The sequence below is a fragment of the Corylus avellana genome, chromosome 5 (genome assembly GCF_965113065.1).
Source record: "Corylus avellana chromosome 5, dhCorAvel1.hap1.2, whole genome shotgun sequence".
NCBI lineage: Eukaryota > Viridiplantae > Streptophyta > Magnoliopsida > Fagales > Betulaceae > Corylus > Corylus avellana.
This window is the reverse complement of record NC_142494.1, coordinates 6,640,364-6,654,150: the sequence shown is the minus strand read 5'-3', so window position 1 is coordinate 6,654,150 and position 13,787 is coordinate 6,640,364. Positions and strand designations below refer to the sequence as shown.

Genomic DNA, 13,787 nt, shown 5'->3' with positions numbered 1-13,787 from the left:
GTGTGGTTCAAAGAAATTAAGCATTAAGTTCTGTTAAAAGTGATCCATCAACTAATTATTGGGTGACAGAGAAATTGTTTCTTTGTTAGCAGTCTGTGTGAAAGAGAAAGGGAGAAATTGAGGGGCACTGGCATCTCAATTTCTCTTCTCTGCTTCCGCCGGTGAGAGAGAGGAAGCACCGGAGAACCGGAGGGAACCGGCATCTCAGTTTCTTCTCTGTTGCCGCCGGAGAGAGATAGCACCGAAGAACTACCCGGCGTTATATGTACCGGGCGGCGTCGTCTCCGGTCCGGCAGGCTCTTGGGATGGGGGTGGGTTTTACAACTAAGGGGAAAAATGATGGGTTTTGTGACTTGGGGAGAAATTAATCATGTGTTTTCGGTCTTATTTAACTTTGCGCGATTTTCTCATGCATTCAATTTTGAGTGGTGAGCACAAAGAACTTAGTTTATACCACCCTTTTTAGTAGAGAATATCTTCAATGTGGTGAATGCACAAAACCCCTGTTTTGTGCACACCATTCAGCAATTGACACATCAGCCTATTACATAAACTTAAAATGAGAATAAAATACCATAATAATTCCTATTCTCAGAGTTAAAAAAAATAAAAATTAGAAGTGGTAGCCTTGGAGGAGCATCAGCCATGGGAGTGACGGGTCACGGCTAGACCCACGGTCTGACCGTTTCTTCGACACCGGAGTTCCTTTTTTTAACCTTTAGGGTGATAAAATCCTTAAAGGATTCACTTTTCACCTCTAGTTTTTAGTTTTAAATCCAAAAACGAGTTTTGAATCATTAGAATTCAATTTTGAGGTATTAGAATCCGATTTTGAGGCATTAGAATAGAGTTTAGAATAGGGAGACATATTTTGAAGAGTGGGTGTAGGCAACCTATTAATGACAAACACTGCAGTAAGAAAAGAATCAACCCAATATTTATTTGAGAGGTGAGAGTGGGCTAATAAGGTTAAACCGGTTTCAAGAATGTGTCTTAGTTTTCTTTCGGCAAGACCATTTTGAGGGGAAGTATAAGGGCAGCTTTTTCTATGTTCAATTCCATTGTTTTTGAGGAAAGTTTGAAAGAGATGGGATGTGAACTCTCCTCCTCCATCAGATTGGATTGCTTTAATGGATGTAGAGAATTGTTTTTCAACTAGAAGTTTAAACTTGAGGAATGTATCATAGGTTGCTGATTTTGTGTGTAGGGGATAGATCCATGTGAATCTTGAAAAATCATCCACAAAAACTATATAATATTTGTATCCACTAATTGATAGTACTGGAGAGGTCCAGATGTCAGTGTGAATAAGTTGAAGAGGAAATAAAGAGACACGGGTAGATGGAGAAAAAGCTTGTTTCTTACTTTTACCCAATTGGCAGGAACCACAAAGCAAATTTTTATTGAAATTTGAATCTGAAACATAATTTGAATGCGAAAGAGGTAAATTGTTATCTCGAACAACTCGAGTAACTACATCATTAGATGGATGACCTAACCTAAAATGCCATACTAAGGATGATGTTCTTATTCCTAACAAAGCTATAAAAGACTTGTTGTTGTTGTGAGACTTCCTGCCCAGCTTGAGAGGATACATGCCATTCTCACTCTTACCTTCCAAGAGGATTGCCTTTGTCTGAAGATCAATGATAAAAAAATGAGATGCGGTTAGAATAAAGTAGCAAGAATTATCTACACAAAAGCGTTGAATTGAGACTAGATTTGCAGCTGATTCAGGACAGTGTAAGACATTATTCAATTTAAAACTAGAATTAGAATGAGGGGCTTGAAGAGTGGTAGAACCAGAATTTGCTATGGTAAGAGCTGTACCATTCCCCACGGCAACAGTGTCATGTTGTTGAAAAGGTTCCTGAACATTAAGGTTCTCCAAGTCTTGAGTAATATGTGTGTTGGCGGCACTGTCAGCGAACCATTGAGGGTCTTCAAAGGCATTGTTGGATTGCGCTACCATTGCTGCCAATTGAGGAGGAGAGTGTCTTCCTTGATAGGAGTAATCCATCCTATAGTAGCAATCTAGTGCTTGGTGATTGACTCTTCCACATATTTGACATGGCATGCGAGATGGCTGACTAGTGCTAGGAGTTGGCAACAAAGCAGGTGTATTATTGTACCTTGGAGTAGGAGCATAAGTAGGAGTGTTGTACCTTGGTGCAGGGGAATAAGGAGACCTTGGACCAAGAGGCCTGCTGTACCTTAGGGCTGTGGTGAATGCAGGGGCAGCAGCAGAAAATTTGGCAGTAGGTGGTCTAGAACTGAAATTTCTAGGAGGATACCCACCACGGTTCTTGGATGATTTCTAACCTTGTTTCTGTGTAAACAAGGCAAAAGTTGAAGTGTCAACTGTTGAGACTTGCTATTGATTGATCAATGTTTCATGATTGATGAGTTCTTCTTGGAAATCATCAAGAGACAGTTGTTTCTCTCGGGTTAGGAGGGAGACAGTGGTGACAAAGCTGTTGAAGGAGGGACTAAGGCCATTGAGAAGGAATGAGATGAGGTCCTCATCAGAGATAGGGTTTCCCACAGCAGCTAGTTGATCAGACCATACTTTGGCTGATTGAATGTAGTCTGAGCAGGTCAAGGAGCCTTGGTGAAGACTCAGTAATTGTCTTTTGAGATTGGCAATTCGAGACCTAGAATCATTAGCAAACCTGGTTGCTAGGGCTAACCAGACTTGTTTGGAAGTATCAAGTCCATAAACTGTGGACAAGACCTTCTCAGATAATGTGACATTGATCCAACTTAGGATGCATTGATCCTTTCTATTCCAGATGGTGAATTCTGGATTGAGGGTTTCTTTACCACTGCCATCAGTGATAAATTGAGCAGGGCATGGTTCGGTTCCATCCACGATGCCTAATAATTCATGGGTGCGCAGGATAGGCATGAATTGAGTTTTCCAACCAAGATAGTTTGGACCTTCAAGCTTTCCATTGAATTGAGAAAGGGTAGGTGGGGAAAAAGAAGGAGCAGAAAAGGAGGTATTGACTGCCATAGAAGAGCTGTTTGTGTGATGCAGGAGAAGAAGAGAAAAGAAAAGAAAGTAGCTTAAGAAAGAAGAGCTATGGGGCGTATGCCTATATTGGCTCTGATACCATAAAAGAGTTCTTAGAGAACGTGATTTTGCGGAATGATTTGTGCTACTTTCTCATTAAGATTAAATAGAATAGAAAATACAAATATAATCCATCACCAACTTTGATAACATAAGTTGATGTGAATTCAAAAACTAATAACATAATCCTTAACATAAGACTTAATACTAATCTGAAATTAATAACAAGAGAACAAGAGAAGTAGAATGCAAACAGATGACTTAAAGATAAAGAAAGAGATGTAGTAAAACTAGAAGACTAGAGATGTAGTAAGACTAGAAGACTTCAGCAGTAACAGAAACTTTAGGGACTTCTTCAGCAGTATGTTTAACAGACAGGGAGACACTCTACGGGTTGACAGAAAAGTCAAAATGACTTCTGCATGATGCTGAGCTGAGCCTAGCGCCAATGGTGTTGATGCAGAACCATCCGTGGCTATTGGCACCGTGGCATTGCCTTGGCCAATGTGTCAAAGAAGGGGGCATTGCGTTCAACAAGGCCCATGGCTGTGAGATTTGGGACTTTGCATCTAAAAATCCTGAGTTCAACAACATCTTCAATGATGCCATGGCGTGTACGGCCAAGATTGTGATGAGGGGAATCCTGGAGGAATACAAAGATGGGTTTCGGTTCTTGGGATCATTGGTGGATGTCGGAGGTGGGACGGGAGGGATGATTGCTGAGATTGTTAAAGCACATCCTCACATCAAAGGTATTAACTTTGATCTGCCGCATGTTGTCGCCACAGCACCCCTGCACAAGGGGGTCTCCCATGTTGGAGGTGATATGTTTGACACCATCCCTAATGCGGATGCAATTTTCATGAAGGTATGTATTTTTTCTTTTTGATCATTTTCCCTCTTTTGTCCACTATAATTGCTAATCCCTTAGATCATAATCTATGACTATAAATATTATGGAAAATGTTCAAATACTCAACTTTTACTACTTCCTTTTTATAAACTGACATAGCAGTAGTATCTTTTGTAAGAGACTTGTAATGAAAGTTTCAATATCCTTCCTAACACTAAAGCATTAATGGATTTGTTTGTCGATGCAGTGGGTACTACACGATTGGAGTGACGAAAATTGCATAAATATTTTGAAAAATTGCAGAAAAGCAATACAGCAGAAGAATGGAAAGGTTATTATTGTTGATATCGTTCTTGAGAAAGATGGTAATGATTTATTTGATGAGACTCGCATGGCGTCCGATTTGTTGATGCTGGCACACAGCACTGGCGGAAAGGAGAGGACAGAGCTTGAATGGAAGAAATTATTGGAGGAAGCAGGCTTTGGTCGCTACAAAATCATCAAAGTTCCAACCATACCATCTATTATTGAGGCCTATCCTGACTGAGAGTGAAATACATTTGCTGTTGCTAAGATGCCATCAGGACAACACATGGGTTGCTTGATGCCTGGTTTTATTGTAAACAAATAAAATCAATAAAAGAAAAGGAAAAAAAAAAAGAAAAAAAAAAAGGAGAACCGTATCAATTATGTAAAAATAATTTGCTTTATGCGTATATATTTTATTTAAAAGGACAAATGCCATAATTATGGCCAACTCTCTTGCAGGATTTTGTAATTATATATATATATATATATATATATATATATATATATATATGAAACGTAATTTGAAAAATTAGAATTTCAAGTTCTAAATCATGTGTCTTTTATTTTTTTTTTAACAAACAAATTAAGAGCTTTAGTGATAAACTATCAATGAATTAGGGGTCCAAAGATCCCTAGTTACAGTATCATATATACAGTTTGAAATTTCTTTAATCCAAAATTTATCTATGACATCTAAAATAGCTTCCTTAACAAGACTATGCGCAGCTGAATTCGCACCCCGGTTGATATGTTCTATCCTCCATGACCTCGGCTGACACAAACCTTCTTTGATTCCATCAATTAAATGTTCGAGCTTGCTCCAGTTCTTATTGTTAAGTATGACTTGAATTAAAAGTCATGGTGGGACCCAATATTTTGTCTCCTTCTTCAAGTAGGAGAGGTTTTTTGGTTCAACCGGTTTACTCCTTTTGGGTTTAGGAGACTTTTGTCCAAGTTTGATTTGGAGTCCTTCTCCTATGTGTAATTGGACTCCTTGTTTGATTTATAGTAGGAGTCCTAGACCAACATGTAAAAGGAGAGTTAAAGCTTCTATATAAGGAACAAAGCACAAGGTGAATTTGTGTGTGCCAAAAACGTGAAGCACCAAAGGGAGGAGGAAAAAGAGAGAATTTGAGAGAAGGAGGTACAAGGGCAGCAAGGGTGTTTTCTTCTTGGTGGTTTTTGGAGGAGCCAAAAACAAGTGATTAGAAGAAAAAGGGTGCTGCAGAGTGAGAGAAGAAAATAGAGATAAGCCGCTATCCGTTCCAGCAAAAGAAGAGTTTGTACATCTGTCTTTTGTATTCTATTTTGGGAATAATCTCTCTTGTGTGATAGTGAGATTTGGGTGTATTGGGGCTTTGGGATCTGAGTGATTTTCTCTCTACTATTTTTGTACTCCATCTTTTGATAGTGGATTTTCTTTGGGTCGTCTCCGCCAGTGGATGTAGGCTTGTTAAGCCGAACCACTTAAATCTTTGTGTCGTGTGTGATTGCTTATCTTTGTTATTCCGCATTCTTCTTATTTTTCGCATCTCACGGGTCTTGGGAAATAGGATTAATTTCCTAACAACTGGTATCAGAGCTGTTGGTTCGAGTGGGAGCGATGGCAAGTGAAGAAGGAAAGATGGGAATCGAGAAGTTCGACGGCAAAGATTTTGGGTTTTGGAAGGTACAAATTGAAGATATTCTTTATGGGAAGGATCTTCATCAACCTCTTTTGGAAGAACAACCCGACGACATGGATGATAGCGAGTGGGCTCTGCTTGATCGTAAAGCCCTAGCAGTTATCAGGTTATCACTGTCAAAATCAGTTGCACACAACGTTGTAAAGGAGAAGACAGCAACAGGTCTAATGGCGGCTTTGTCAAGCATGTATGAGAAGCCGTCGGCTAACAACAAGGTGCATCTGATGAAGAAATTGTTCAACCTAAAGATGGTGGAAGGAGCTTCGGTGGCACATCATCTCAATGAGTTCAACACCATCACAAATCAATTGTCCTCGGTGGAAATTAATTTTGATGATGAGGTTCGCGCGTTGATCGTCTTGGCATCTTTGCCAAATAGCTGGGAAGCAGTGAGGATGGCTGTGAGTAACTCTGTAGGAAAGAGTAAACTGAGCTATGAAGACGTCAAAGATTTGATTCTCAGTGAAGAGGTTCGCAGAAGAGATGCGGGTGAAGCCTCTTGTTCTGGTGCTGCTTTAAACCTCGAGACTCGGGGCAGAGGACAAGATAGAAACTCTGGTCAAGGCAGATCAAATTCCAGAAAAGGGAGAAGCAAATTTAGATTCGACCGACAACCTGAGTGTTGGAACTGTGGCAAGACTGGCCACTACAAGAAGAATTGCAGGGAATTGCGGAAGGAGACTGAGAACGATTATGCAAACGTAGTGACAGAAGAAGTATATGATGCCCTACTTCTTTATGTTGACAGTCCCCTTGATTCTTGGGTCTTAGACTCAGGAGTATCTTTTCATACGACAGCGATCCGTGAAATTCTCGAGAACTATGTTGCTGGAGATTTCGGGAAGGTGTATTTGGCTGACGGAACGGCGCTGAATGTTGTGGGCCTAGGCGATGTTCGCATTAGAGTTCACAGTGACTCGGTATGGAAGCTGCAAAAGGTCAGGCATGTTCCGGAGCTGAAAAAGAATTTGATTTCAGTGGGACAGCTTGATGAGGAAGGGCATTCTATTTATTTCCACGGTGGAAAGTGGAAGGTCAGCAAGGGAGCCATGATTTTGGCTACTGGTCATAAAACAAATACTCTCTATATGACCACGAACAGCAAGGATACAGATGCTGTTGCAGATACGGATGCTGACTCAAAACTATGGCACCTAAGGCTTGGGCACATGAGTGAGAAAGAGATGAAGGTACTTATGTCAAAAGGGAAACTACTGGGGTTAAAGTCAGTTGATTCTGATTTGTGTAAAGGCTGCATCCTAGGGAAGCAGAAGAAGGTGAGTTTCGCGGAAGTTGGCAAAGCACCTAATCTTGGAAAGCTGGAGCTGGTACACACGGATTTGTGGGGTCCCGCACCAGTGGCATCTCTTGGAGGCTCGCGGTATTACATCACATTTATTGATGACTCAAGCAGGAAGGTATGGGTTTATTTCTTGAAAAGTAAATCTGATGTATTTGAGACTTTTAAGAAATGGAAGGCCATGGTTGAGACTGAAACGGGCTTGAAGCTCAAGCGTTTGAGATCAGACAATGGAGGAGAATACGAAGATAGGGGGTTTAAACAGTTTTGTGCAGTGAATGAGATTAGAATGGAAAAAACTATCCCAGGAATGCCGCAGCAGAATGGCGTGGCTGAGTGCATGAATAGAACTCTCAATGAGCGTGCTAGGAGTATGAGGTTGCATGCTGGGTTACCAAAGACTTTCTGGGCTGATGCAGTAAGCACTGCTGCATATTTGATAAATAGGGGGTCTTCCGTTCCCCTAAGCCATAGACTACCGGAAGAAGTCTGGAGTGGAAAAGAGGCAAATCTTTCACATCTGAAAGTTTTTGGTTGTGCTTCGTATGTCCAAGTTGAGTCTGATGCTATGAGTAAACTAGATGGTAAATCTAGAAAGTGTTTCTTCATTGGATATGGAGATGAGGCCTTCGGTTATCGATTTTGGGATGATCAAAATCGAAGGATTATTAGAAGTCAGAATGTGACTTTTAATGAGTGTGCTATGTACAAGGATGAGTCAAGTGCAGAACCTGAAGTTACAGAGCATGAACTGAAGAAGTCTGAGTTTGTTAACTTAGATGAGCTTTCTGAAAGTACAGTGCAGAAAGAGAAACAATTCGTGGAGGTGGAGCTTGATAAACAGTGTTCACTCACGGATGAATGTGATGACAGAAAATCTTCAAGAAACTTACAGCACCGGGAAGAGTCTTATTCTTTAGCAAGAGGCAAAGAGAAACAGGATCGAAAAGCAACAAAGAGGTATGGCTTTGAAGATATGGTTTCTTTTGCTCTAACGGCTTGTAGTGGAGATCCATCGTCTACTCAGAATAGTACACTGAAAGAGGTGGAGTTACTACGGAGAGGTAAAACTTGGGAATCTGGAGAATTACCCAAAGGAAAGAAGGCTAAAGGGTGTAGATGGGTCTACAGGAAGAAAGAGTCATCGGATAAAGCTGTATGGTCGACAGGACAGATAGGGAGGCATGGTGCTATGTCTAAACCAAGTCCTATGCTCAAGTTCAAGAGGTACTTGGACTTGAGTGACACTTGTAGAGTGTGATTGCCCTTGGGGGCTGAGGCGGAGACAATCGGACGAGACACGTTTTGGTAGACTTGATGGGATTCAAGTCAAGGTGGAGATTGTTAAGTATGACTTGAATTAAAAGTCATGGTGGGACCCAATATTTTGTCTCCTTCTTCAAGTAGGAGAGGTTTTTTGGTTCAACCGGTTTACTCCTTTTGGGTTTAGGAGACTTTTGTCCAAGTTTGATTTGGAGTCCTTCTCCTATGTGTAATTGGACTCCTTGTTTGATTTATAGTAGGAGTCCTAGACCAACATGTAAAAGGAGAGTTAAAGCTTCTATATAAGGAACAAAGCACAAGGTGAATTTGTGTGTGCCAAAAACGTGAAGCACCAAAGGGAGGAGGAAAAAGAGAGAATTTGAGAGAAGGAGGTACAAGGGCAGCAAGGGTGTTTTCTTCTTGGTGGTTTTTGGAGGAGCCAAAAACAAGTGATTAGAAGAAAAAGGGTGCTGCAGAGTGAGAGAAGAAAATAGAGATAAGCCGCTATCCGTTCCAGCAAAAGAAGAGTTTGTACATCTGTCTTTTGTATTCTATTTTGGGAATAATCTCTCTTGTGTGATAGTGAGATTTGGGTGTATTGGGGCTTTGGGATCTGAGTGATTTTCTCTCTACTATTTTTGTACTCCATCTTTTGATAGTGGATTTTCTTTGGGTCGTCTCCGCCAGTGGATGTAGGCTTGTTAAGCCGAACCACTTAAATCTTTGTGTCGTGTGTGATTGCTTATCTTTGTTATTCCGCATTCTTCTTATTTTTCGCATCTCACGGGTCTTGGGAAATAGGATTAATTTCCTAACACTTATCCACCTATTTGACCGCATTAACAATTTGTAGGGCTTCTCCCTCTAACATTATATCAAACAATCCCATCTCCCTACATAGATCCACTGCTTATATGGTTGTCGTTGCGTCAGTAACAGCAGGTTCTAAGAAACAATTTCGCATCGTACTCTATGCAACTATTACATTTCTCACATGATCTCTAACTATGTTACCAATCCCAATATGTCCATGATCTATCAACTGCTGCATACCAATTAACTTTGTGCATACTTAGGGTGGTTCGTCGGAGTAGAGCTCTGTTCGTCCATTTCTTTAGTATTAACTCTTTGGAATTCATCTATAAAGTTACAGGCTTCGTGATAAACTTGGTTAGGATGAGTGAAATCTCCTCCATGTACCACCGCATTTCTGCAAAACCAAATTTTTCGTGCCATCACCACCATAAGCTCAATGTCTTCTACATCACAAGGCCAATCAAAGAGGCAACTACGTGAGCAAAAGAAAGACCCACAGCTCTAGACATCTTGTGCAGCTAGACGACTCCAAATGATATGTTTCACAGTTTCAGCCTCCCTTTAGCATATAGGACAACTAGCATCATTGTTAATTACTCAAGAATTTTTGCCAGTTTGCATATGTGCTAGCTTGAGAGTAGCACGTAAGTTCAACCATCTAGAGAGTGTTGAATAGAGTTTTCGGCCTATCATTTTCTCCCGTTTACGTTGTGATGGATGGATAATCAAAGGCTTATTTATAGATAGACCGAAACCCTTATGTATAACCAAGAGTTGCTTCCTTCCATCAAGAGAAACAACTTTTAATGAAACACTAACGAAGAGAACATTTCATCACTCATTTTTAACATTTAATTACAATTACAACCATGAATAAATGTTAAATATTCTATAAGAGAAATATAAAAATCATATGTCCTAAGTTCCTAACATATACATATACATGTATGGGTTAAATACACTTTACCACCTAAAGTTTCAGTCAATTTTCAATTTGACCTTCAATGTTTCATTTTTTACAATATACCCCATCAAAGTTAATTTTTTTTTTTTTTTTTCAATGTGGCCAATCCGTTAACCATTTATGTTTTCTCTAATGGAAATAATAGAAAATACGGAATTGCCCCTACAATTTTATTTTTTATTTTTTAAAAAACTCAAAAAATATAAAGAAAAATAATAATAATAATAATCGGAGTGGCTCTTTGGCCATTTTGGGGGGTGGCTGGCCACACCCATTTGGCCGGATTGGGGGTGGTGTGTCACCCCCATGGCCTATGGGGGGTGGCCGACCATCCCCAAGGGGACAAATGGGGGTGGCTTAGGGGTGGCCTTAGCCACCTCCAAATATATATATATATTGGTTTGAATTTGGGGCATTTTTGAAATTTGTTAAAATACATGGGGACAATTTTAGGAAATTTAAGACAAAAAAATACACGTGTCTGGCACATGACCAATTTTCGGTTAAATTGGACGAAAATTGCTAACAGATGGGTCACAATGAAAAATTTTGAAACTTTGATGGGATGCATTGTAAAAATTAAAACATTGGAGGTCAAATTGAAAATCGGCTCAAACTTTAGGAAGGTAAAGTGTAATTTTCTCTACGTGTATATATTGGACCTATTTTCAAATGACTATTTATTGGGAATCTAATCTTTTTTATTTTAATATACAAGTCTGATGAATAACTAATGCCACGTAGGTCTCACATGGCAATTGAGGGTTGAGAAGCAAGGGACTTGTCTACTTGTTCTTTTGGGACAAGGAGAAAGGTCTACTAGTACTAAAGAGTCTATATTTCAAGTCCTAATTTTTGTTAGAGTCCTTTATTAATTAATCTTTTACTTGGATTTCTTATCGTATAAATAGGGGATAGTAGTTGTAGTTTATTTTTGAATAAAGAATTATTAAGCAAAAGCTTATTTGTGATTTTTTTTCAACCCTAATTGGATTCAATTGTAGGCTCTCCTCCCCGAAAAGAGTCATTGTGATCTCCCCTTTTTTAAAAAAATAAATTTTATTGTAGCAATTATAGGTCGATGTTGGAAGTCATTTCAAGATTATTGGCATTGCAACTTTTCAAATAATAATGCAGTGGGATCACCAAAGATTTGAGTGGCTAAAGTTGTTTCAAGATCGTATTGAAAAATTGCCCAAAAGCAATACTAGAATCCAGAAGCAGACATGATATTCTCTTTCTCTCACATCACATGCATCTTTCATCTATATATATATATATATATATATATAAAAAGAGAAATGTTATTTATTTATTTTCATTTGAATTCTATATATTTAATAATAAATTTAAAAAATATATAAATAAGAGGATAACTTTGTAAACCAGTCTCCACCATGCCTTTTATGCCTACCAATCAAAATTAAACACGGAAGCAAATTACACAAAGTCAAATAAGAACGAAAACACATGATTAATTCTCGTCAAGTCACAAAATCCATCATTTTTCCCCTCAGTTGTAGGCCTCGTTTGCCAACAGCCCGGGGCCGGTACTGTAGCTGGAACGGTACTGTTCCAGCTACAGTACCATTCTGATATATGCAGCAAAAAGTGTACTTTTCAATATATTTTTTTTGAAGCAAAATATTAAAAAAAAAAAAAAAAAAAAAAAAAAAGGAAGAAAAAAGAGAAAGATCAGGGTGGTTCCAGCCACCCCTTGGCCAAAATGGGGTGGCCGGACCACCCCATTTTTGGCCAAGGGGGTGGCTGGAGTCAAACCACCCCCATGGCCAAGGGGGTGGTCCGGCCACCCCCTTGGCCAAAAAAAAAAAAAAAAAAAAAAAGGAATTGGGAGCATTTGGGGGTGGCTAGACCACCCCCAAGGGGCTGGGGTAGTTTCGGCCACCCCATACCAGCCGTATGGGGTGGCCGAAACCACCCCCCAAGGGGGTGGCCGGGCCACCCCCTTGGCCATGGGGGTGGTTCGACCACCCCCAGATCGGCCAGGGGGTGGCTCCAGCCACCCCATTTTGGCCAAGGGGTGGCTGGAACCACCCCAATCGTTCTTCTCCTTTTTTCTTTTTTCTTTTTTTTCTCTTTTTTTTTTTTTTTTTTTTTTTTTTTTGTTTTTCCGAAAAAAAAAAAAATTAATATTGAAAAGTACACTTTTTTCTGCATATATCATATAGCACTGTAGTTGGAACAGTACCGTTCCAGCTACAGTGCCGGCCCCGGGCTGTTGGCAAACGGGGCCGTAAAGCCCACCCATCCCAAGACCTTGTCGGAGCCCAGGCCAAACCTTGTTGGCGAAGACGCCCACCGGTACAGATAACGCCGAGTAGTTCTCTAGTGCTCTATCCCTCTCTCTCTCTCACCGGCACCAGTGGTGTCTCTTCGGCAGCAGCAGAGACGAGAAATTGAGATGGCCCCTCAATTTCTGTGTCACCGAAAATGACAGGAAAAAAAAATCTCTGTTTTTCCCTCTCACACACACCAGCAGCAGAGAAAAAAAATTTTCTGCTACCAGTGCTCTCTCTCCGGCCGCAGTAGAGAAGAGAAATTGAGATGGGCCCTCAATTTCCCAAACTTGACCTTAAAAAAATAATCACATGATTGAGTCAGTGATTGATAAAGAAAGAAACGAAAGAGAAAAACCCACAGGCGAGGCATACAATTACAAAGTTATTGAATGCATTTACAGTAGCTGATAACTTCTTGATGTGTGGTTCAAAGAAATTAAGCATTAAGTTCTGTTAAAAGTGATCCATCAACTAATTATTGGGTGACAGAGAAATTGTTTCTTTGTTAGCAGTCTGTGTGAGAGAGAAAGGGAGAAATTGAGGGGCACTGGCATCTCAATTTCTCTTCTTTGCTTCCACCGGTGAGAGAGAGGAAGCACCGGAGAACCGGAGGGAACCGGCATCTCAGTTTCTTCTCTGTTGCCGCTGGAGAGAGAGAGCATCGAAGAACTACCCAGCGTTATATGTACCGGCCAGCGTCGTCTCCGGTCCGGCAGGCTCTTGGGATGGGGGTGAGTTTTACAACTAAGGGGAAAAATGATGGGTTTTGTGACTTGGGGAGAATTAATCATGTGTTTTCGGTCTTATTTAACTTTGTGTGATTTTCTTATGCATTCAATTTTGAATGGTGAGCACAAAGAACTTAGTTTATACCACATCTTTGAGTAGAGAATATCTTCAATGTGGTCGATGCATAAAACCCCTTGTTTTGTGCACACCATTCAGCAATTGACACATCAGCCTATTATATAAACTTAAAATGAGAACAAAATACCATAATAATTCCTATTCTCACAGTTAAAAAAAATAAAAATTAGAAGTGGCAGCCTTGGAGGTGCATCAGCCCATGGGGGTGGCAGGTCACAGCTAGACCCATGGGTCTGGCCGTTTCTCCGACACCGGAGTTCATTTTTTTAGCCTTTAGGGTTATAAAATCCTTAAAGGGTTCACTTTTCACCTTTAGTTTTTAGTTTTGAACCATTAGAATCCAATTTTGAGAGA

General features: G+C 40.1%; 1 protein-coding gene across 1 annotated transcript; it reads left to right on the top strand.

Moving 5' to 3' along the window:
- The first annotated feature begins 3,459 nt into the window (after positions 1-3,459).
- On the top strand, positions 3,460-4,561 carry LOC132182845 ((R,S)-reticuline 7-O-methyltransferase-like). The gene is made up of 2 exons (XM_059596199.2): positions 3,460-3,944; positions 4,177-4,561. Exons 1-2 carry the CDS (start codon positions 3,525-3,527, stop codon positions 4,474-4,476), a joined length of 720 nt encoding a protein of 239 aa, XP_059452182.2. The 5' UTR covers positions 3,460-3,524; the 3' UTR covers positions 4,477-4,561.
- Positions 4,562-13,787: the final 9,226 nt, after the last annotated feature.